Raw genomic sequence first — 23552 nt, 5'->3', positions numbered from 1 at the left:
AGCGTCATGATGCAGGTCAGCACTTGAGCATGACGTACTTCGTTTCTGCAGAATCTGGCTGCTTGGGACAGCTTTGAGTCAGCATGCCTCCCCAAGTCTGCCTGGCAACCCCAGGCCAGGGAGGGGACATGAGTGAGCTGCAATGCGTGTAACAGAAGCCAGATATGCGCCTGTGAGCTTGGAGTACTCGGGGGCAGAGCGTTCTATAAACCTGGCCATGGTCTTTTGTGGTAGAGGGAGAGGCCCTAGTGGTGGGTAATGCCCTGGCTTGGAGCCCAGGACTCGGAGACAGAGATGACAAGAAGAAATGACTCTGGAGATGAAGCCATGCCAACTGCTGGTGTCAGGAGTTCTTGGTCTCAGGTGGAGGAGAGGAGGTCTGACTCATGGATTCGAGTACCTGCCAGGCTCCAGGACAGGACCGAGGTGGGAGGTTCCAAGGCTCAGGGAAGACCTGGAGAGTAGGGCTTTGGAGAAAGAGACGGAAGTCAGGGAAGGAATTTCTCAATTTGCCCCTTCCCAGGCTCTGTCTGCAATGGAGCCTTACTCGTTCTTCATGCAGTACAGCACCCAGCTTGTGGAAAGGAAACCTGGGGGCCCTTCCTAGGGCGTCAAGACAGGGGTGGGGGGTGGGGGTGGGAGGCCTGAGTGCCAGCCCCACACTGTGGGGTGGGGTGTACATGAACGTCAAGTGATTCTCTAAAACCCAGCCTTAACACTCAGAATCGGGAGACAGCCATTGCTTCACAGGCCACGGAGGCCTGCTAATGCTAGGAGAGAAAGAGCCGAGGAGAGCCGGCTAGACTCTTCTAGGCCAATTGCCTCCAGTATCGGGACCCTTGCCCAGGCAGCCTCACGGCAGGCCTCTGTCTTCTCCCCTCATTAGGGAGCGAGGGACCTATACCTACTTGCTGTTACCCCTACCTTAAGGAAAGCACCTCCAACACCCCCGGAAATGAGAAGTCTCTCAGAGCTAAAGAGAGGGGCCCCTCTCTTGAAAAAAAAAAAAAAAAAACCAAAAACTAGATATTACTCTCCCCAAACGTGGCAATGTGGGCCCGTGCATGCACGCATTTCTTAGAAGACAGACCAGACTGCCCGGCTAAACAGACGCTTTAGCAGTGATTCCTGTCCCCGCTAAGACCTAAGATTCTGATTCTTTCCCACATCACCCACAACCCCAGCGAGGCCAGGCGCCCACAGACAGGGCGTGGGGCCGGCAGCTCGCCGTAATGACAGGGCCTGTGGGTGGTGGCGGTGGAGGAAGCGGGAGGGATCTGACTATTTCTGGCCCTGGCGCACCCAGCTGGCCCGAGCCCCGGCCAGGGTTGGCTAGTCTTCCCGGCCCCCAGCACCGCGTCCTTTCCAGGTCCCCTGGAGGGGGCGGGGAGAAGCGCCGGTTGGCGGGTCCGGGGGGCGGTGCGGTGTTCTGGACCCACCCCCGGCCGCCTCCCATCTCAGTTCAGTTGGGTCCCTGCACCGGACCGCGCAAGGACCCCAGGCCGCTTGGTGGTTGTTGCTCAAGTGAATCACGCCGCGTCTCCTCCTCCGCGCGCCCCGACCGGCATGGACTCCGGTCGGGACTTCCTGACCCTGCACGGTGAGTGTCCCGAACGTAGGGGAGACCCTCGGGAAAGCCGATACCCACCCGGGCGGCAGGGACAACAGCTCCTTCGGCTGCATTTAAACCACCAGAGAGCCAACTCCTTGTCCCCTTGTGGGATCCCAGAAAAACCTCGGCCCGCGCTGGGCACAACCTTGGGCGTTTCCAGACTTTCCCCCAAATCTGGCCCAAGAGATCGGGGAGCAATGCTGACATCTCTCAGGGATTTCCCCTTAGCCTGTTCATAAAAGGCTGGGCTCCTGGGTCCAGATGGCACCAAAGGGGCTGTGGAAGGAAAGGGACAGCATCCTTAGACAGCCAAACTCTCGATTCAGAGGCTTCCCAAAACACGGGTGCGCCTGAAGCGAGTCAGGCCGCGCGGGTGTGGCGGATGAGGGTGTAAGGGGGTGGGGCGAGGAGGAGGTGTGCAAGTTTGGCTGAAGTCGTTCTGGCAGCCTTCGCTCCCCAGAACAGAAAAAAGCGATGCCAGGGTTGGGAGGAGCAGCGCTATCTTTTTGCTGACCCTCCTGGTCGAACTGGGCCAGGTCTCAGCTAGAACCCCCTGGCAGCTTGGTCCTTTGTCCAGCCGGCTTTGTTTCTTCCCATCTGGGCTAGCTCTTCTCCCCATGCCTGTCCCTCTAGCAGAGAGGGAAAGCGCAGGCTCCTGGCTGCCTGTCTTAGAAGCGTCCAGGGAAGGGCGAGGAACTAAGTAGCATTCACGCACGCTCTGGGGGAGGGGCTTTGGGCAGTCTTTCCTTCGTGTCTCCCCAGGTCATCTACTAGCTCAGCAATACCTGCTCCTCTCACATCGATCCACGGTTTCACAGTATTTCTCACTTAACTCGAGTGTCCCTGAGATTGTAGGTTCTTGGTTTTTGTTTTTTAATTAAACGACGTGTATTTGCGCTTGTGCTCGAGGGGGTGTGGGTGTATGGAGATCAGAGGACAACTTGCAGGAATTAGTTCTCTCCGTCTATCTTCTAGAAGGTGTGGGTTCTAGAGATCAAACTCAGGTCACTGGGCTTGGCAGCAATTGCTTTTACCCACTAAGATGCCTTGCCACCTGGGCTGTAGATTTTTGTGCTCACCTGTCCTCCGCTCCACTCCCCCTTGGATGTGTGCCCTGCAGGCAGCCCCCCAGCCTGTTTTGCATCAGTTGACCTGGACTTAATTGTTGTGGGGGCCCAGTAAGCTTGGGTTTCTAAAAGCCACCTTGTTGGGCTGTGTTCCTGCCCCTCCCACTGTTCCCTCATTCTCTCCAGAGGTCAGAGATGCCCCTACAGCTCCTGACACACTGGTGGGAACAGAGGGTGGGCGACTCTAAGGGTCACAGTGGAGAGGGGCCGTCTCTCCCCTGGCCGCCTCCCTCTGGCTGCCTCAGTATCATGGAACCTGGGTCATGGAACAGGCCTCAGTGTCTGTACCCTGGTCCCATTTCTTTCTTGGGTCAGCCCTGGTCTCTCCTGTACCCAGGAAGACACAGAGCCTCAGTCTAATACAGCACAGGCTTGGCCAGCTTGGCCCATCCTGTTTGAGCCCAGCCTCCTGGAATTGTGACTCAGTCCAGCCTTTCCTGCAGGACTGGAATGTACACTGTGGCCAAGCTGACAGACCTGTGGGCCCAGCGCTTCAAGCGTGGCATCTACCGTGACCTCCAGAAGCAGCTCCTGCCTACACTGCCAACCCGATGGGGAGGGGAGAGGGGTCAAGGAGGGTCTCTGTGGGAGGGCGTGGTCAGGGCGTGGTCAGGGCGGCTTGTACTTGTTAGTTGATGGGGAGTCTGCACTCCTCTCTACAGTGCAGGTCCCACAGCACTGGTCACTTTCTGGCTTGGGCAGTTGGGGGTCTGCTGGAGAGGTGCCCTCAGTCCCCTCCATTAGCTGGAGACCTATGGGCTCACCAACAGATGACATGTGACTTCTGCTGTCCTTCTTACTCATACAGAGGCAATGTTGGATAAAGGCACATATTGTGCAGAGTTTTCTGTCTCTCTCTCTCTCTCTCTCTCTCTCTCTCTCTCTCTCTCTCTCTCTCTCTCCCTCTCTCTCTCTCTCTCTCTCATCAGATAAGTCATTTGACTTTTAGGTGCCTTGAATTCCTTGCAGAAGTCACACACACACACACAAACACACACACACACACACACACACACACGTTCGTGCGCCCACAAGCTGGGAGTTGTCTGGCAGGAGTGGGTAGATGATGGGACAGAACCAAGGGCAAATGTGGCTGGAATCAGATGCACGGGCCAAGGGGTTCTTTCTACCACTGAAGCCTGCTAATTGATACTATAGTTCCCATCTTCCCCTCCTACACCACCCCTCTCTATTTTAACTAAGCCTGGACTGGCATCCCCAGCAGGGCCCTGAAAAGACATCACTTCCCAGGACCTTTTCCTTCACTGGAGACAGTCACCACACTGACTTGCCCTGCACCTGGCCCATCTGCCCTATTGCCCGAGCCGGCAGTCTGTAAAAGGGACAGGGAGCCCCCAGAGCCACAGCTCCAACCCTAGCTTTACCATTTGCTGTGTAGTTGTTGCCTTTCTGAGCCCTTTTCTCATCCATGGGATTGCAATATATTTTTCCACAGAGGATGTTGCCAGGATAAAATACTAGTGGGGGCTGGGGACTTAACTTCAGCAAAGTAGCTCGGCGGGCACACATTCCTGGGTTTAGTCCACAGCACCGTATAAGCCTGGCACAGCGGCACAAGATTACAATTTTAGCATTTGGAAGTTGGCAACCATTAGTTCAAGAAGTGGCAGCGCTCAGCGGCACAGGGTGTTGGAGGTCAGCCTAGGACACACACACAAGATCCTCTCTCAGACAAACAAAATCAATGGGCTTGGGAGTTCTAAGTCACTTCAGAAGCCAAGGACCCCAAGAAAAGTGAGCACAGAAAGTAGAGGTGGCCTGCCTCCCACTGATGGGAGTTATGCTTCAAAGCTGTCTTCTTTGGGGGTTCTGGGCCCATGATACACACACATTGATCCAAGTTGTTAACTCTTTTGTGTCCCAGGCCACTCGAGGAGTCAGGACCTTCTCAGAACTGCGTTCTGTTGTTGTGGGTTGTTTCCAGTTTGTTGTTGTTTGGAAGGTTTTATTTGTTTTGTTTTTGAAACAGGATCTCACGTTATACCCCAGACTGGCCTGTTCACTATGTGGCATAAGCTGACCTCAAACTCATCGCAATCCCCCTGCCTCACAATCCTGAGTACTACAATTACAGATGTGAGCCACCCTAACAAACTTAGGGTCGTGTTCTTAAATCATCACATAAAGTGCTTAAGAATTCAAAGAAAATACAGCATATTGGGGTTCGATCCCATCAGGGACCAGGAAGTCTTTGTTTTGGCTAAGAACCTCTATATAGCTGGGTAGTGGTGGCACACGCCTTTAATCCCAGCACTTGGGAGGCAGAGGCAGGGGGTTCTCTGAGTTCAAGGTCAGCCTGGTCTACAGACAGAGTTCTAGGAAGCCAAGGCTATGCAGAGAAACCTGTCTCCAACAAACAAACAAACAAACAAACAAAACCCCTTCACATGTTTTTGTTTGTTTTACAATGTGGGCACTCTACTCACCCCTACCTCAGACAATGTGGGCACTCTACTCACCCCTACCTCAGACAAAGCTTTCCCGGGTCCACATTTCACCCATGCCCACATTTCAGTTCGTCTCCATTCACTGCCTTGCTCATCCATCACGCATGCTTCAGTGTGGTGGTGGCACTCTGTGCTTCGGCTTTTTGTTTTTACTGTGCTTGTCCGTGCCAAAAAACTGGCTTTGCCAGTGACTCAGTGTTGCTGCTTCAGTGAAGCCCCTGGGGACCTCTTCAAGGACAGAGGGTAAGGGAGAGGTGAGCCAGGCCTCTGGGTGGTGTCCTGACCCTCCTGCAGTGGGGACTCAGTAACTGCAGAGTGAATGAAAGGGAGGTTGTACGAATGAAAGGCCCCGGTGTTTCCGGGCACTCTGGCGGCACAGTTCTGCACAAACTTGAAGTCTTTCTGACTTATTCTAGGTAACCCTACAGACTCCCTTTGAGGGCAGCATTTTCCTCCTCCTCCCCCTCCTCCACCTCCTCCTCCTCCTCCCCCTCCTCTTTTTTTCATTTTTACTTTTTCTTTTCTTTTCTTTCTTTCTTTTTTCTTTTTTCTTTTTTTTCTTTTTTTTGAAGAATTGTGTTTGTGTCAGGTGGTAGTGGCACACACTTTTATCCTGGAGGCAGAGGCAAGTGGATCTGCGTTTAAGGCCAGCCTGGTCTATACAGAGAGAAATACTGTTTCCGAGGAGGAGGGTGGGGGGGAGAGGGAGGGGAGAAGGAGAAGGAGTGGGAGGAGGAGGGGAGAAGGAGGGGGAGAGAAGGAGGGGGAGAGAAGAAGGAGGAGGAGGAGGAGAGGAGGAGGAGGAGGAGGAGGAGGAGGAGGAGGAGGAGCAGCAGCAGCAGCATTTGTTACCTTGGGGATCACATCGCTTAGATAGGAAACGGAGAAAACCAGAGAGCAGGCAGCAGGCCTAGTCACAACAAATCAGTTGAATAGTTGAGGATAAGAGATTTGGCGGGCTCCGTTGATTAGCACCGGCTCCACCTGACCACCTCCACGTCTCTGTGTCACCAGAATCCCCTCCGCAGAGCACTCTTCCCAGTCCTGACGCCTGGGCTATCTTGCAGAGTTGGCGTTGGCATTCCTTGCCAGGCTCTACCGCACACTTTATTCCAGTACCCGCCCTCACACACCCTCTCAAATAGAGGTTCCTCCCTTCCCTGCCTGGACTCCGCCTTTCCCGAGCAAGAGCCTCCCTCCTGGGCTCCGCCTCTCCCTCCGTGTGCTTCCTGGCTGTGATTCCTCCACGTCGCCTTCCAGGCAGTGGCTGCCAGCCCTCGGGACCTGGGTTATGTCTGGCAGATTCTGCCACTCTAACCCTCCAGCCACGCTTACTATTCTAACACTCTGGAGGTGAAGGCACAAATATCTGGAGTTCAAGGCCACCTCAGCCACACTGGGAGATTGATGCCAACCTCCCCCGTCCCACCTCCAAGGTTCTGGTTCCACTTCCTCCGCCTATTTTCTCTTCTCTCCAGCCTCCCTAGACCATGAACCCGCCCCCCAGACTTAGCTCCGCCTCCCAAAATCTGGCCCCGCCTCCAGAGAGACGGGCCCGCCCCCTCCTATGAGTTCTGACTCCGCCTTCTCAAGGCTAGACTGCCGGCCGGACTCAGTCGGCTTCTAAGCTAGGATTCACCCGGGCAGAGGCTTGGGAGAACACCATGCAGTGTCTGGGGGTCCCGAGTTGCAGACGGGGCAGCGTGAACCGCTCCCGGGAGCTCTACCTGCAGGAGCAGAGTCGCAAAGTAGCGGCGCTCAATGGACAGAGACTGGGTAAGGGATGCAGGGGACACCGAGAACCTGCTGCCGGGGACTGGGACAGCAGCTGGAACAGGACGCTCCTCCCTTTAAGCCTCAGATTATACATGTTTATTCTTCTGCGGGGCTGTGTTTTCAGTGTGGGTGTGTGGGGTGAGTACTAGGAGAACTAGAGACATACCCTTTCCTGAGCAGCCCAATCTCCATGCTGCCTGCTAATCCAACCCCAGTCCAACCCCTTCTGGTTACAAACTCATCCCTGGGTGTGGGATTCCCTGTGGAACTGGTATGACTGTGCAACCTAACGCTGTCTATTTTGATGGTGGACAAATGTAGACCTCAACAAGTGACACTTGGCGATCCCAGGGTTGGCTAAGTGATTCTGTCACACTGGTGGTATTATGACACGATTGTGTGGGGATGGATAGTGTGTAATGACATATACCCAAGTGTGGCATTCTGGTACTGAAGGTGACAGTGGCTGCTTATGACTGATGTGACTGTGTGGCCTAGGGTGATGGAATGGCTGCCCTTCTGCTGTGGTGTGAGTTTTCTGATGCTGCTACCCGCTGGCTCTGTGACTTTTGAGTAGTGTGGCTGCACGTTTCATTGCTCTGACTCTGCGAGCAGGCTGCCTACTTCTGAGTCCCAACTCTGCCGTACAACTTCCTCCAACCTCAATTTCCTCCTCTGTAAAATGGGGATAATGATACTGCCTTTCTACCTACGGTTGTTGAGGGGATTAAACACATGTGCTGCCAACAGTAACTTATTCAAATATTAGCTATCATTATGGCGGCTGCTGTTATTATTATGGTGATGACATCCTGCACTGTACGTGTGTGTGTGTGTGTGTGTGTGAAACACAGTAACACGCGCTCCATGAGACTAGGGTAGTTTGCACACTGTGTCCCTGGGTGCAAGGTTGGGTCTGTGAGATCGTTTGTGATGGTGTGGTATATCTTGGTGTAGCTGTGTATGTGTGTGGTGTGGGTTCCAAGCCCAGCATCTCCATCATATAGCTTATTGGTTGGCTCTCCTGGATTCCCACCCTCCATGTCTTCTACATGGTTGCTTCTCTGTGGGCAAGCCAGGAAAAGATTGGTGAAACCCCTGAGAGCTCAGCCTGCCCGCCCTCCCAAGGCTGAGGTGAGGGCTGGATAAGGGTTTCCCACAGACTTTTGTACATAAGAGAACAAGCATCCTGTGGTAGGCCACCCAGAGGCCTCAAATCAGGAAGCCCTTCCCACTCCATGGAGACACCCACCCAGATTTCCCAGTTCCTGGAGGGTGGTAGCTGTCTCCCTACTGCAGCCCATCACTGTCTGACCCCACAGCCTGGGCCTCTTCTGGCTCCGGGACAGGATAAGCTTGTCATCCCTTCACAGTGTTTTCCAGAATGAGAGGGTGGGGGCTTGCCTTCCATTTCCCAGCAGCCCCCACTCCCATCTGGGCTGTTAGCAGGAGCTTGCCTAGCTGCATCCAGCTCAGGGGGCAGGGCATTGACAGATGGTCAGGAGGGGCCCCTCCTAATGTAAATCAGCCTGAGAAGAGACAGTGGGATCTCCCAGCCGAGGCCAGAGGTGACCCTCTGCTCTGACAGTCTGGAAAGTCCCTAACCTTCCTTCCATGTGAGACATTCTATGCAAGCCCCTTCTCTCCTCCCAGGTCTCCCCACACCGAAAAGCTGCTCGTACTGAGGTAGAGCATCTTCTAGCAATGAGTAGACGGGTGGGACAAAGGTGGTGGCATGTGAGATGACTGTCATCTCAAAGGAGTGGCAATAGCTTACCCCAGGGCAGATGAGGGAGCAGAGGCATGGGGATGGAGGGAGAAGGAGGCTTCTGAAGGAAGCTATAGGAGGTGGATGCTCTCACAAAAGCAGGGAGCTGATGATGGGTAGGGAAGATGTGGGTGAGTGAAGCCTGGTCCATCTTGGCTTGTGGATAATGTGTTGAAGGCCATAGGGGCGCGGCGTGGTGGATTAACTGGGAGATATCAGAGGTGGAGGGTCTGGGCTCAGAAAAGCAGCCTGTGGCTTTGTGACAATTCTCCAGCACGAGCATAGATTCTAGCTCCTCAAACAGGACGTTTGGAGTCCCTGATGCCACTTTTCTGTTTTTTAGGGACACATTTAGGTGTCCAGTTGGCTTTGAACAGATCCGGCTGCTGGACTGTGTGTGATGTAAACACACTGGGTGCGTGCAGGTGCCCACACCGCCTTGATAGGTGTATCTCTGTGCCTCACTGGTGCATTATTAAGCTACAGGGTGCAGATCTCCTTTATCATCCTTAGTACAGCATTTGTGTGCGGATGAAGGCTCCTAAGGGGCTTAGTGCCTGCCTGGTGCCTCCTGCCTGGGTCTGTCGGGAGAGAGGACTCTGAATCCTCCAGAGTCCGCGACTCAGGTCAAGCCACACAAGAGCTGGGCAGGAGTGGGGCAAACAAGCAGAGTTCTGTCTTCCCTGTGGGCTCTGTTTCAGCTTCTGGAAGGATTGAGCTCTGTCTTAAAGCAGCAGTGTTCTGAGGGAGCCCAGACCCAGGACACTCAGTGGTTGGGGTCCAGTAGGAAAGACAGGGCCATCCCAGCAAGCTAAACACAGTCCACAGTGAGCTCGTCATTCTCTTCTGGGGACAAAGATCAGAGAATGGCTTAAGCAGATTCTAGTTAGAGGCTGCGGGGTGGGGACATAGGGGAGAGGGTGGCTGGAATAGCATAGCCCCAGGGACTCCATGGCAGTAAACCATGAGGTCACACAGCTGGTCAGGAAGTGTGCCGGAACTTAGGTACAGATAATGTTGGAGCCATTGGAGGTGGGAGGTTATTTGGCTCTGCAGGCCTGGGTTCATTTCCAGCTGCACTGGTCACTTTCTTTCCCTCCTTTGCCTTGTCCTTTCATCCCAGCTCACTTCACTCTGAGCCAGGTGATTTCCCAGATCATCCAGGAACTGCGGGGCTTTTGAATTGTGCTCATTGATGTTGTAGACAAGTCACAGTGTCTAAGTATGGGCTTGGGGCAGAGAGTGTAGCACAGTGGCCAAACACTTGTCTGCTATGCACAGATGCCCTAGGTTCAGTGGATACTCAACGCTGGGGCAGAAAGTGTGATCTTAGGTGGGTGGAAGTCTTGCCTGTGAAGGAGGCAGGGAACTGGCCAGTGAAGTCAAAGGAGACAGGAGGATACGGCTGAGTAAGAATGAGGCCAATGAGAACAGACTCTGAGTGGCCAGAGGACAAGGCCAGTATGGGCCTGATGCTAAGAGGGACACAGTGAAGAAAGTGACATCTCACCAGCATTGCCTCCCCCAGGGCTGCAGGATGACCCGGATCTTCAGGCTCTCCTGAAGGGCAGCCAGCTTCTGAAGGTGAAGTCCAGCTCGTGGCGTAGAGAACGCTTCTACAAGCTACAGGAGGACTGCAAGACCATCTGGCAGGAATCTCGCAAGGTCATGAGGTCCCCAGAGTCTCAGCTGTGTGAGTGCCCGGGGTCCCGTGTTGGGCGTGGTATGGGGTTAGGGTGGAGGCCAGTCATGGACCGAGACCACAGGTGGGCCATGCCTATGGAGCCAAAGGGAGAAACTCAGGTTGGCTGGGGTCAAGGAGAGATTGGTGTTAAATCACTTGTAGGGAAGCCAAGGTTAGGCTGGTCACAGAGAGAAGCCATAGGCGTCAAAGGAAGGCGAACATACTTAACCATGGTCACAGATGGGGACAGCCAGCCTCAGAAGCAACTGTGGAGCCGGACAGGGTGGTTTGAATGCATTGCTGCCACCCAGACAATGGGTGGATCAGAGCGGTAGGGCCAAAAGCTAGGCCCAAAGTCCGGGGACAGATAAGGTACTTCTGTCCCAGTGGCTGGTATGTAAGGTGGGGCTCAGGAGGAGTTAACACTCCTGGACTGAGCCTTGGGAAGCTGGGGTAGAGAACAGGAGGGAGAGGAGAGAGGAGGGCTGGGTACTGTCTTTCTAGAGCGTCTCAAAGGCTCAGGGATCCAAAGCTGTGGGTGGGAGTGCGAATGGAGATGACCTTCTGAGAGGTTTGGGGGTAGCTTTGCAGACACGCCCTTCTGTGCAGGAGCTCCATGAAAGCTTCCTGAGAGAGAGAGAGAGAGAGAGAGAGAGAGAGAGAGAGAGAGAGAGAGAGAGAGAGAGAGAGAGGAGAGAGAGATCTCTTACACCTTACCTGGGAGTGGGAGTGGGGGTGGGGCTTAGCCAAGTGCCATCATTAGAACTGTGACAGTGGCTCCTGCCGGCACAAAAGTCTGATATGGGAACATCCAGCTCAAGATTCCTGAATTCCCTCTGCTAGAATTAAAGCATACACCGCCACGTGGAGTTTGTTGTATTTACTTACTTACTTAATTATTTATATATGCATAAAGACACTGTAGCTGTCTTCAGTCACACCAGAAGAGGGCATCGGATCAAAGGCTGTGAGCCACAATGTGATTGCTGGGAATTGAACTCAGGACCCGTGGAAGAGCAGTCAGTGCTCTTAACCACTGAACCATCTCTCCAGCCTCTGTTGTTGTTGTTTGTTTGTTTGTTTGTTTTTTCTTCGAGACAGGGTTTCTCTGTGACGGCCCTGGAACTCACTCTGTAGACCAGGCTAGCCTCAAACTCAGAAATCCGCCTGCCTCTGCCTCCCAAGTGCTGGGATTAAAGGCGTGTGCCACCACTTTGTTTTTAAAACAGGACCTCATACAGCCAGAGCTAGCCTTGAATTTACTGTGTAGTTGAGGGTAGTGCTCACCCCGCATCCTAAGGATGGATTCCTGACCCCTGCTGCTGTAGTCTTCTGATGTGTTCCTTTGGAGAATGGAACTCTAAAGTGTCTCAGAAGTCACTCTGAGGGTTGGGAATGCAGCTCGATTGGTAGAACACTGGCCTAGCATACTTGAAGCCCTGCCTTGAGTCCCCAACACTCCACACACTGAATGTGGTGGCACGTGGTTGTAACTTAGTGTATGGAGGGTGCGGGTGGGGATAGGAGGATCAGAAGTTCAAGGTCATCTTCATCTGCATAAAGTTTTAGACCAGCTTAGAAACAGGAAGCCCTGTTACCAAAACAAACAAACAAACAAACAAAACAACAAAAACAAAGCAAGCAAGCAAACAAGAAAATCACCTCGAGACTCAACTCTGCCCCAACTAATGGCCCCTAGCACAGGATAACCCCTGACCTTGTCAGTGTTTGTGAAGCCAGACCGGCTCCGGCACTGGGCTCCTGTCCTGATACAGAGTTTCCTGTTAGCTGCTGGTGGGTGGGCGTGGATGGGAAAGGAGGCTTTCACTGAATTCCTAGTGGGTACATTTGAATGAGCACTTAGTGCTTGGAGGGAGATAGGGGAAGGGGTAAGAAGAGAAGGCCCCTCCCTATGCCCTTCCAGGAGCAACTGTCACTCAGGCTAGCCCCCTGTCAACAGGTGAGGGAGCCAGGCTGAGATGGGGGTCAGATCTGGGGGGCACTGGGCGCATGTGGGGGGAGGCTTGCTTCCGACTCAGATGGCAGCCACAGGTCTCATTGTATAGCAGGACTTGTTTGCATGCAATGTCTCCTTACCTCTGGGGAAACTGAGTCCAGATAATGGAGGAGTAACAGGTTCTCCTGTTCCTCTTTGTCTCTGTATCCTGCTAAGTCTCTCCAGGAACTTCCCAGTGCTCATTCTTTGTCCCCTGGAGTGTTAGCAGTGAGGATAGGCTGGCCTTTCTCTCCCTGGCCCTGGGGGCTCCATGGCCCAGGCTTCCTGTTTTCATTCCTGGCCCAGCAGGGCCCAGCTGCCTAGTGTGGGGCAAAGACGGATTAGCCAGGGATACGTTCTGCATCCTAGATGGTGCAGGGATCCCTCTCTTCAGAGCTTATGACCCAGTCAAGGCACGTGGTTCATGTGTAGTCCCGAGGGTGGCTGGGAGGCCCCAGGGACTCAGGGTAAGAGCGGTTTGGGGAGGATCCAGACTGAATGGAGAAAGGCTGAAGAAGGATGTGACAGGGGTAGTCCTGCTGTAGGGAGGCTGGCTCTCAGCCAGGCTGTGGGGGATACGTTGGGATGGCAGCATAGAAGATCTGGTTTGTCCCCAGCTTGGAAGACTGGCTTGATGGGAAGGCTCTCCCAGCTTCCTAAGGGCAGAGTGATGTAATCTCCTAGACCCCCAGGAATAACATAGTAAACCTGCTATGGGCTATGTCTAACCTGCTGGGGTGGCCTTGTCTGTCCCTTACTGCTGAGCCCCCTAGGTCTAGGATGCCTCAGAGTACAGTAGCTCTAACGCAGAACTCAGCCTTTCCGGAAGCTGAGACAGGTCCACGAGGAGAGAACCCTGCCTCTGTCTCCCTGTCCTGCCCAGCTCTCTCAGAGATGCAGACTGGCTTCTGTCTGCCTCTTGGGACCCTGGAAGGTGGGGTCTTTCTCTGCCCTTCTGCCAAAGGGCTCCCTGAAGTCAGAACTCATGCAGTCCCATGCAGGGTAAACACATCGCTTTTCTCTCTGGCTTTGAGATTCTGTCCCTTGACCCTAGAGCCAGCACTGTCCAAAGTGGGACAGTAGAGGGACCTGAAGACGGTGATAGCTGTGGGGACTTAAAGACTAGTGTGGTCTGGAGGGTGCATGACCTCTTCCTATCGCAGGTGCCAGATCACAGCAGGCTTCTCCTGCTACCTGGTCCCTTCATTTCTGTGACCATGGACCTGGTCCTTGCTGCTTGTCCTAGCCTAAGATCTCTGCCTCTGTGTCTCCCTGTGTTGCTCCCACTCTGCCCACTGCCGGCTGCCCTGTGCCCTGCTTGTAAAGTGTTTCCATTCTTCTTCTCTTCCCGCCCTCCTGACCTCCTGTCTTTCTCCCTGGACCTACGCTCTGAGCCCCCAGTCTGGCTGTGGCACTAGGCCGTGCTCTTCTCCTCGTGGCCTTGGCTGTGCCAGAGGCAGTCATTCCCCCCACAGCCTGTTCATCTGACCCATCCCCTCTTTGCAGTCTCCATCGAGGACATTCAGGAAGTGCGGATGGGACACCGCACAGAAGGCCTGGAGAAGTTTGCCAGAGACATACCCGAGGACCGATGCTTCTCCATCGTCTTCAAGGACCAGCGCAATACCCTAGACCTCATCGCCCCGTCTCCAGCTGACGTTCAGCACTGGGTGCAGGGCCTGCGCAAGATCATCGACCGCTCGGGCTCCATGGACCAGCGGCAGAAGCTGCAGCAGTATCCTCCTGGTCGGGCGTGGGATGTGCTATCTATGGTCAGTTGTGCTTCGGTAACAAAATGCCAGGGTGTGTTGGATCCTACTCTGGTTGCTATGATTCTCGGCAAAAACAAGTCAGGAGAAGAGGGGTTTATTTTATGTTTTAGGAGAATGTGGTCCACCGCGCAGGAAAGGCCTACAGTAGGAACTCGGGTGGCTGGTTACATCATCAGGGAGCACAGAGAAAGGGGCGAACATTAAGGTGCAGCTCACATCCTTCTTACTCAACCTGAGACTCCAGGGAATGGAGTGAACCTCATTTCTCTCCTCATTTAATCTCCTGACACTCCCTCAAAGACACACCCAACTGGGCACTGCAGGGACTGACTGGGTGGCTTGCCCAACACTAGTGTGTTTCTTCAGGTACTAGCATGGCTGGTTCTGGGGAGGGCCCTCTCCCTTGTTTGCAGGCTGCTGGCCTTTTCTCTCTCTGACCTCTCATGAAGAGAGAAAGCTCTCCTTTATAGGCACTAAACCTTTGGTCAGGGCCACACCTTCATGTCCTCATCTAACCCAAATTACCTTCCAAAGGCTCCTACCTCGGAAATCATAGTACAAGGGGTTGCTGTTTCCACCGTGCATTCTAGGAATTCTTGCTTTAACCCAGGGCAGAAGGGAAAGTACAGAGGATCTTCTGACCCAAGGCCAACAGCTGTGTCTCTCTGTGAGCAGTGTGGAGATAGGCACCTGGGAAGTGGGGTGTGGCAGGTTGGGAGAGAGGTGGGGTGATGTAGTCATGTTTTTCAGGGTTACTGCCCTCAAGGACTTGGAAGGCCATGGCACTCTCCTGAGCCATGTCTTGGGGGGCAATACTGGGACCCCAGTGTTCAGATCTGCCTTCAGGCTGAAGACAGTCACTTGTGAGTCAGTCCTATTCACTGATTGCTTCAGCGTGAGATTAGGCCGGGACCAGCTCTCATTTTTGCTTTATTTGCCTGAGACAGGTTCTGGGCTAGAACTTGCGATCCTTCTGCCTCCTGAGTGTAGGGATCACAGCCTTTCCCATCATGCCCTGCAGCGTCCCCTTTTATGACAGCTTTATAGAGGGATAATCCACATACCATAAAATTAACCCACGTGTTGAACCTAGGGCTGGGGCAATGGTTCAGTCAGTAAAGGACTTGCCATACAAACATAGGGACCTGAGTTTGAGCCCAGCACACACGTGAAAGCCCTGATGTTAGAGCATCATTGCCCTCTCCTGCCCCCCACAACCCCACCATTAGTGGCTCTTTCATATTTCCCCCTAAGTCAGGCCAAGATGGCCCCTATCTGCTCCTTGTGACGCAGGGTCCTGCAGCCTCTCCCGAATGGCTTCTTGTCCCTAGTGTGTGTCGGCACTCATCCACTCTGTACTGTGGCTCTGTACTCCATTTCTTCCGGCGTCCTAACAGTATCCCACCATATGGACACACCCTTCCATAACTTATCCGTGACTGGGGCTGTGAGTCCATTCCACTCTCAGACTCTCATCTGCGATGAAAACTCAAAACCACATTCTGTGTGGAACCTGTGTTCTCATCTTTCTTGGGTGCACACTGGGAGGAAAATTGCTAGGTTATTTAGTAACATTTACGTTTCACTATTTTTTTAATAAGATTTTATTTTTATCATTTTATTCTAAGTGTATGTGTGTTTTGCCTGCGTGTGTGGCTGTGTACCATGTCCATGCCTGGTGCCAGAGGAGACCAGAAACAGGTGTTAGATCCCTTGAGACTGGAGTTGCATGCGGTTGTGAGCCGTCACGTGTGTGCTTGGGAGTGAACCCTGGTTCGTCTGGGGAAGCAGCCGGTGCTCTGAACCACTGAGCCATTTCTCCAGCCCCTTGTTCTAGTTCTAAGTATGTGTCTGTGTGTGCATATTATGTTCATGCGTGTGCAGTATCTGCAGAGGTCAGCGGAGGACACTGGATCCCCTGGAGTACAGTTAGGAGCCACTGTGAACAGCCCCATGTAGGTGCTGAGAATTGAATTCTAGTCCTCTAAGCCATCTCTCCACAATCCTCGCCGTGCTTGACTTTTTGAAAACCTGCCAAATCATTTTCCAAAGTAGTTCTAACCGTTTAGATTCCCACAGTCATGTAGGGGGTTTCCATTTCTGCACCAATCACTAGCTCTTAGGTTTTTCTTTGGTTATAGATACTCTTCCTGACTGAGAGGTAAATCTTTGGTTCATCTTCTGCTCGCTTTTGTGTGTGCTATGAGATAGAAAAATCTAGTTTCTCTTTGCATTTGGGTATGCAGTCTTTCCAGTACTGTGCATTGAGACTTTTTTTTTTTTTTTTTTAAGATTTCTTTCTTTCTTTTTTTTTTTTTTTTTTTTTTTTGGTTTTTCGAGACAGGGTTTCTCTGTGTAGCCCTGGCTGTCCTGGAACTCACTTTGTAGACCAGGCTGGCCTCGAACTCAGAAATCCGCCTGCCTCTGCCTCCCGAGTGCTGGGATTAAAGGCGTGCGCCACCACCACCACCACCGCCTGGCTAAGGTTTCTTTTATTTTATGTAAGTACATTGTTGCTGTCTTCAGACCCATCAGAGGAGGGCATCGGATCCCATTGCAGATGGTTGTGAGCCACCATGTGGGAATTGAACTCAGGACTTCTGGAAGAGTCGTCAGTGCTCTTAACCTCTGAGCCATCTCTCCAGCCCATGACTTATTTTTTAATAATTATTTTTATTACATTATTTATTGTGTGTGTTTGCATACTTGTCCCTTGTGTGTGTGTGTGTGTAGGTCAGAGGATAACTTGTGGGAGTTGGTTCTCTCCTACCTTATTCGTCCTGGGGATTAAACCCAGTTGTCAGGGACCTATGCTTGCTGTGCCAGCCCATGGGCCTGAAAATGTGTTATTCTGTTGAGCATTCCCATTGAACGGTCACTGGCTGTGAATATGAGGATTTACTCTGGACTTAGTTCTGTGCATTCGTCCATCTGTCTGTCTTTCCATGCAGTATCCCTGCCCTCTCTTATCTCCCATAACTTCGTGGTTAGCTTCATAATCAGCAAGTGTGAGTTGTCCACATCTGTTCTTTGTTTTGCAAGATTGGTTTGGCCAGTCTGGGTCCTGTGCTTTCCCACATGTATTTTAAGGTCAGTTTGTGATAATTTCTTGGAAAGAAGTCAGCATCATTCGATAGGATCATACATGAATCTGGAGACTTTTCAGCATGAAAATGTCTTTCAATCCATGGGTAAGGTCGGATGTCTTTACATTTGATTACTCCTTTTTCCACTTGTTGAAGATTTGCGTGTGTGTGTGTGTGTGTGTGTGTCCACAAGTGTGTAGTGCCTGCAGAGGCCTAGAGCTGGGGTTATAGGTGGTTGCAAGCCATCTGATGAGGATCATAGTCTTGTATGCTGACCCATCTCTCCAGCCCCTAGTCTTTTCCCATTTCTTTTAATAATGTTTTGTGGCTCTCAGAATTTTAAGTTTTATACTTTAAATTTTTTTTCAAATAATCTTAATAATTTGGGTGCTATTATAAATTGTGCAGTTCTGGCTATCCTGGAACTCACTCTGTAGACCAGGCTGTCCTGGAATTCAGAAATCCACCTGTCTCTGTCTCCCAAGTCCTGGGACTAAAGGGACCACTGCCTGGCACTTCTTAGGTTTTTGTTGTTGTTTGGTTTTGCTTTATCCGTTTTGAGACAGAATCTCAGATTGCTCAGGTTACCCTGGCACTGGCTATGTGGCTAAGGATGACCTAGAACTCCTGATTGTTCTGCCACAACCTCCTTCCTGGGTGCTGAGATTACAGGATGTACAGGCCTGGCCTGGGGCTTAGCCTTTTTTTTTTTTTAAGTTATGTAACATCTCTTATGCTGCCTGTGCTGTTGCTTCATGTGTAATTAAACTCTAATGTCTTTTTTTTAATACATGCCCATGAAGTTTATCCTCTTGTCTGACTCAGTGCTCTGTGAGGACTGTGCTAGAAGCACCGTCCACCCGATCAGTTCCTCAGAGTCTGAAGGGAGAAAGTGGGGTGTGGTGTGTGCGCGCATGCGCACACAGGTTTGAGTTTGCATGGGATTTCTCCACTTTCCAGCCTCAGGTACCAGAGGCATGCTGGCTGAAGGTCTGAGAAACCCAGGCTGTCATCAGCACAGTGGGAGGTGATCGGGCGGGGCAGTTACTGACTGGGGGTTCCTTTTCAGTAGTCTAAATGTCCTCAGTGAACCTTTTTTATAGTAAATATTTTCAAGCATCATCAGGTTTCATAATGAACAAACAGAAGAAAGTCCCTTAGCTGGGTCTGATGGTGCAATCCTGTAATCCTAGCTACTCGAGAAGATGAGACAGAGGGGTCACCATTTCAAGGCCTAACGGGACTAAGGAGCAAGTTTACCGGTTGGTTGGTGTAGGTCATTTGACTTAAAATACAAAGTAAATGCAGGGCTGCAGGAGAGTGCGGTGTAAGACCCTGCTCGGTCCCTAGCGCCAAACAAACAAACCAACAAGCAAGAAAAGCAAGGGAAAGGAGGGGAAAGACCCGTAGTAAGGAAGGCCTCCCAGTCCTCGGCCCCTGCTTTGTGGTCACGTGACCACGGGCAACCTCGGCTTCTTGTGGCTGGGATCTTGGTGGGCATCGGGCTGCTGTGTGTTTTCCTGACTGCTCGCCCAGCTGGATTCACTCCTGCTTGCGAAAGGCTGATAAAAACAAGGATAACAAGATGAACTTCAAGGAGGTGAAGGACTTCCTGAAGGAGCTCAACGTACAGGTGGATGACAGCTACGCCAGGAAGATCTTCAGGGTGAGCTTGGCTCGGTGTGGCTGTGGGGCCGTGGGCCTGGCCCGAGGCCAGCTCTGAGCTCTGAGCCCTGCCCGTGGGCTGTGCTGGGTTTGCAGGAATGTGACCACTCCCAGACAGACTCGCTGGAGGATGAGGAGATTGAGACCTTCTACAAGATGCTGACCCAGCGGGCAGAGATCGACCGTGCCTTTGCAGAGGCCGCAGGTTCTGCGGATACCCTGTCGGTGGAGAAGCTAGTGACATTCCTGCAGCATCAGCAGCGGGAGGAGGAGGCGGGGCCAGCCTTGGCCCTCTCTCTCATTGAGCGCTATGAACCCAGTGAGACTGGTGAGGGCCCAACAGTCACAGAGCCAATGGCTGGGAGACTCTGATGGAACAGCAGACAGACAGACAGACAGACAGACGTGCTGCAGGGAGCCAGCCCCAGGGTTGCTGACCAGTGTGTGGCTCTCCTGTGTAAGCAGGTGGATAGGAGAAAAAGATCAGTATCAACCCTGTCTGGGCCTCATCTTCCTCCTGTCCCTTCCTCAATGGGCATTGAGCATTCCTGCCCTGAGACATAGAAAGAAGTGCTGACAAAGCCAAGGATATTTCTACTTCCTTCTTTGTTAGACATAGCTTCGATCCAGCTTTGACACATGACAGAGAGAAGAGGCCTGCTCAACACTTCCAGCCTGCTTAGTTTAGTGAGACCCAGTCTCAAAGTACAGAGAAAGGATGACTTGGGGACATGGCTCAGTGGTAGAGTGCTTGTGTAAGACCCTGCGATCAGTCCTCAGGACCATGCACTCTAGGGACACAGAGGAGGTGACACCCCACCTTTGGGGATTTTAGACTAGGAGGAAGGAAAAGAGACAGGGCCTCAGCACGCTGTTACCACAGTCTCACCGGGAGATCACGACTTCTGCTCCTCAGAGCTGCAGAGGACTGGGCGGGCAGGCAGAGTGGAGAAAAGACTTCTCTTTCCACAGTGGTGGGCAACTTGCTCTGACTCAAAATGGTGGCTTCTCCTATCCTAGCCAAAGCCCAGCGGCAGATGACCAAGGATGGCTTCCTCATGTACCTGCTGTCTGCTGACGGTAACGCCTTCAGCCTGGCGCACCGCCGTGTCTACCAGGACATGAACCAGCCGCTCAGCCACTACTTAGTGTCTTCTTCCCACAACACCTACCTACTGGAGGACCAGCTCACAGGACCCAGCAGCACGGAGGCCTACATCCGGTGCGGCCCAGGGAACTGTTAGGGGCAGGTCGGGGTGGGACCCGGGATGGGACCTGGAGGGTCTTAGCCTAGTTGTCACCTTTTCTCTGCAGGGCTCTGTGCAAAGGCTGCCGGTGTCTGGAGCTGGACTGCTGGGACGGCCCCAACCAGGAACCCATCATCTACCATGGCTACACTTTTACCTCTAAGATACTTTTCTGCGACGTGCTCAGGGCCATCCGGGACTACGCCTTCAAGGTTGGCCATGCCCGTGGGAGTGAGGAGAGGACACAAGGGGTGGACCATCCCTTTTAACTCATCTTGGGGCTTCTAGGCATCCCCCTACCCAGTCATCCTGTCCCTGGAGAACCACTGCAGCCTGGAGCAACAACGAGTCATGGCTCGTCACCTGAGGGCCATCCTGGGGCCCATGCTGTTGGACCAGCCGCTGGATGGGGTTACCACGAGCCTGCCTTCGCCTGAGGTAGGGAGTGGTACCCTTAAGGTGAGGAAGTGAACCTGGCTTGTAGGCCTATGTGGGTCTTGACCAGTCTCTCCGTACATCCCCAGCAACTGAAGGAAAAGATCCTATTGAAAGGGAAGAAGCTGGGCGGGCTGCTACCTGCTGGAGGGGAAAACGGGCCTGAAGCCACGGATGTGTCTGACGAAGATGAGGCTGCTGAAATGGAAGATGAGGCCGTGCGCAGCCAAGTGCAACACAAGCCCAAGGTTCTAGGGGATGCTGTGGGGGTGGGGCGACCCTGGGCCCTTGCACCCCATTACCCACGGGACTTGCCTTGCCTTGGTTTTTCTGTGGCTGCCATTCAGATCCTCTGCCCCCTCTCTCCGTCTCTCTCTCTCTCTTTCTCTCTCTCTCTCTCCCTCGTCTGGGTTTCTGGTGCTCAGTGCCCACCTTGTCCTACCCTACCTATGGCTCTAACCTGGGCCTCCCCGCGGCCCCCAGGAGGATAAGCTAAAGCTGGTGCCGGAGCTCTCAGACATGGTCATTTACTGCAAGAGTGTCCACTTTGGTGGCTTCTCCAGTCCTAGCACCTCTGGGCAGGCATTCTATGAGATGGCTTCCTTCTCCGAGAGCCGTGCTCTGCGGCTGCTGCAAGAATCAGGTGAGCCCCTGTCCGTGCAGACACACAATCCTGGCCATCTGGACTGGTTGAGGCTGGGCCTGCCCTATGCACGCGGCCCTGCAGGGTCCCAAGTTGGCATTCCCAGCTTTGTGTCCAGACAGAGCTGGTGGGGTGGGTGGGTAGGTGTGTCCTTAGCCCACCCTGGCCTTCTCTGATGACTTGACTCCACCCGTTCTCAGGAAATAGTTTTGTCCGCCATAACGTGGGCCATCTGAGCAGGATCTACCCAGCTGGGTGGAGGACAGATTCCTCCAACTACAGTCCCGTGGAGATGTGGAATGGAGGCTGCCAGATTGGTACGAACCAGCTGGGGTTGGAGGGAGGTTAGAGAAAGCACTTGGCCTTGATGTCCACAGCTGTGAAGGTCACAGGATTCGAGATCTGGGGGGGGGCCTGAGAAGGTTTGGATGCAGGCCAAATTACCCAGCCAGCAAGTCTGTGTCTGGTGTGAACTCCAGCCCTTTGAGTTTTCTTTTGGGGAATGAGGTCACACCTGTCACTCCAGCACTTTCCAGGTGGGGGTGGGGTGGGTGGGTGGGTCAGGAGTTCAGGGTTATCCTTAGCTACTTAGTGAGTTCGAAGCCAGCCTGGGCTACATGAGACCCTGTCTCAAACCCCCCAAAAAGAGATTGGGGAGATGTCTCAGTCAGCAAAATGTCTGCCATCGAAGCAGGAGGTCCTGCTTGGGACCCCGGCCCACATGAAAGCGCAGGGTTGATGACAGGCAATCTGTAACCAGCACTACTGAGGCAGAGAGAGGCTGAGCTCCACTCACTGGCCAGCCAGCCAGCCCAGAGGATTCAATAGGAGCCCTGTCGCAAAAAAGAAAGACCAAGTGAGAAAGACGCCAGGCCTTTGGCCTCCGCAAGTATATGCAAATATGCATGTGCACACACTCTCGTGACACACACCTATATTACACACACACACACACAGAATGTGTTCAGTGTGGTGGGTCAGCTAGGATGCTGGAAGGCAGGAGACACTGGACCATTGGATCCTGCTCTAACTCACATGGGAACCCAGATGCTAGTGCACTCTGAGCAGGCTTTAGGACTCTGGGGCCAACCCACAGTTGATGACTGCTCTGTTCCACCTGTAGTGGCTCTGAACTTCCAAACCCCTGGGCCAGAAATGGACGTTTACCTTGGCTGCTTCCAGGACAATGGAGGTTGTGGGTATGTGCTGAAACCGGCCTTTCTGAGAGACCCTGACACCACCTTCAACTCACGGGCCCTGACTCAGGGGCCCTGGTGGACCCCGAAGAGGCTCCGAGTCTGGGTATGGCCCGACACAGGGGGCATAGCAGCCTGTGGAGGTCCCTTCCTGCTCACTGCTGTCCCTGAACGCTCATTGTCTCCGCCTTTCCTCAGATCATCTCTGGACAGCAGCTGCCGAAGGTCAATAAGAATAAGAATTCTATCGTGGACCCCAAGGTGATAGTGGAGATCCACGGTGTGGGCCAGGATGTGGCCAGCCGTCAGACAGCAGTTATTACCAATAATGGTATAGTATGCGTTGGGCCTGGGTTAGGTGCGCTGGTGCTGTTGACCTTGCTGCTGATACGGATTTTGCTCTTCTAGGTTTCAACCCGTGGTGGGACACGGAGTTTGAGTTTGCGGTAGCAGTGCCTGACCTTGCCCTTGTACGTTTCATGGTAGAGGATTATGACTCCTCCTCTAAGAACGACTTTATCGGCCAGAGTACTATCCCCTGGAACAGCCTCAAGCAGGGTGAGCGTTGGAGGGGAGGAGTCTTCAAGGAGCAGTGGGCGGAGCCTGCCAGAGGTAGTGGGCGGGGCCTGGCGTCTCTTAACCCACAGCTCACTCATCCTCTCCCAAGTGACCAGAACTGTCCTTTCCCACTAGGGTACCGCCATGTCCACCTCTTGTCTAAGAATGGAGACCTGCATCCATCAGCCACTCTCTTTGTGAAGATCTCCATCCAGGACTAAGCCTGGGGGTCTGCCGCAGTCCGCCCTGAGTGGGCGGAGCTGTGTCCACACCTGTCTGGCAATGTTGCAGCTCCGGCGGAGCTTGAGGCCACTGAACTGCCTTCAGCTCTAACACATCGCCTGAGCTTCTACTTCTCTGGGGGTCCAGGAGCAGTCCAGTCCCCGGAGTGGTCTACAATTCCGTTAGGAACAACACTGCATCTCTTTCCCTACCCCTAGCTGACTTTAGGTTGTGAGTTTTTATATAAAAAAAATAATAATAATCACAAGATAAATCCTTCTAGTCTCTTTACAAAAA

The 23552-nt window shown here is 53.1% G+C and overlaps 1 protein-coding gene across 2 annotated transcripts; it reads left to right on the top strand.

Annotated features, from left to right (window-relative positions):
• Positions 1–1471: 1471 nt before the first annotated feature.
• Positions 1472–23515, top strand: Plcd1 (phospholipase C delta 1). 2 transcript variants are annotated; one of them, XM_021171398.2, is made up of 15 exons: positions 1472–1600; positions 10280–10444; positions 13938–14166; positions 18826–18955; positions 19051–19282; positions 19975–20176; positions 20269–20413; positions 20490–20639; positions 20726–20884; positions 21120–21279; positions 21480–21596; positions 22403–22581; positions 22674–22806; positions 22884–23033; positions 23169–23515. In XM_021171398.2, the coding sequence occupies exons 1-15, from the start codon at positions 1567–1569 to the stop codon at positions 23252–23254; spliced, it is 2271 nt and encodes a 756-aa protein (XP_021027057.1). In that variant the 5' UTR covers positions 1472–1566; the 3' UTR covers positions 23255–23515. The 2 variants fall into 2 exon arrangements, with proteins under 2 accessions (XP_021027057.1, XP_029337454.1); XM_029481594.2 differs by lacking the exon at positions 1472–1600 and adding an exon at positions 6808–6983.
• The last annotated feature ends 37 nt before the right edge of the window (positions 23516–23552 follow it).

This window comes from Mus caroli, unplaced genomic scaffold, assembly GCF_978045245.1.
Source record: "Mus caroli unplaced genomic scaffold, Mus_caroli_1 scaffold_11, whole genome shotgun sequence".
NCBI classification, from domain to species: domain Eukaryota; kingdom Metazoa; phylum Chordata; class Mammalia; order Rodentia; family Muridae; genus Mus; species Mus caroli.
The sequence above is the reverse complement of the archived record's forward strand: the minus strand, read 5'-3'. Positions and strand labels throughout refer to the sequence as shown.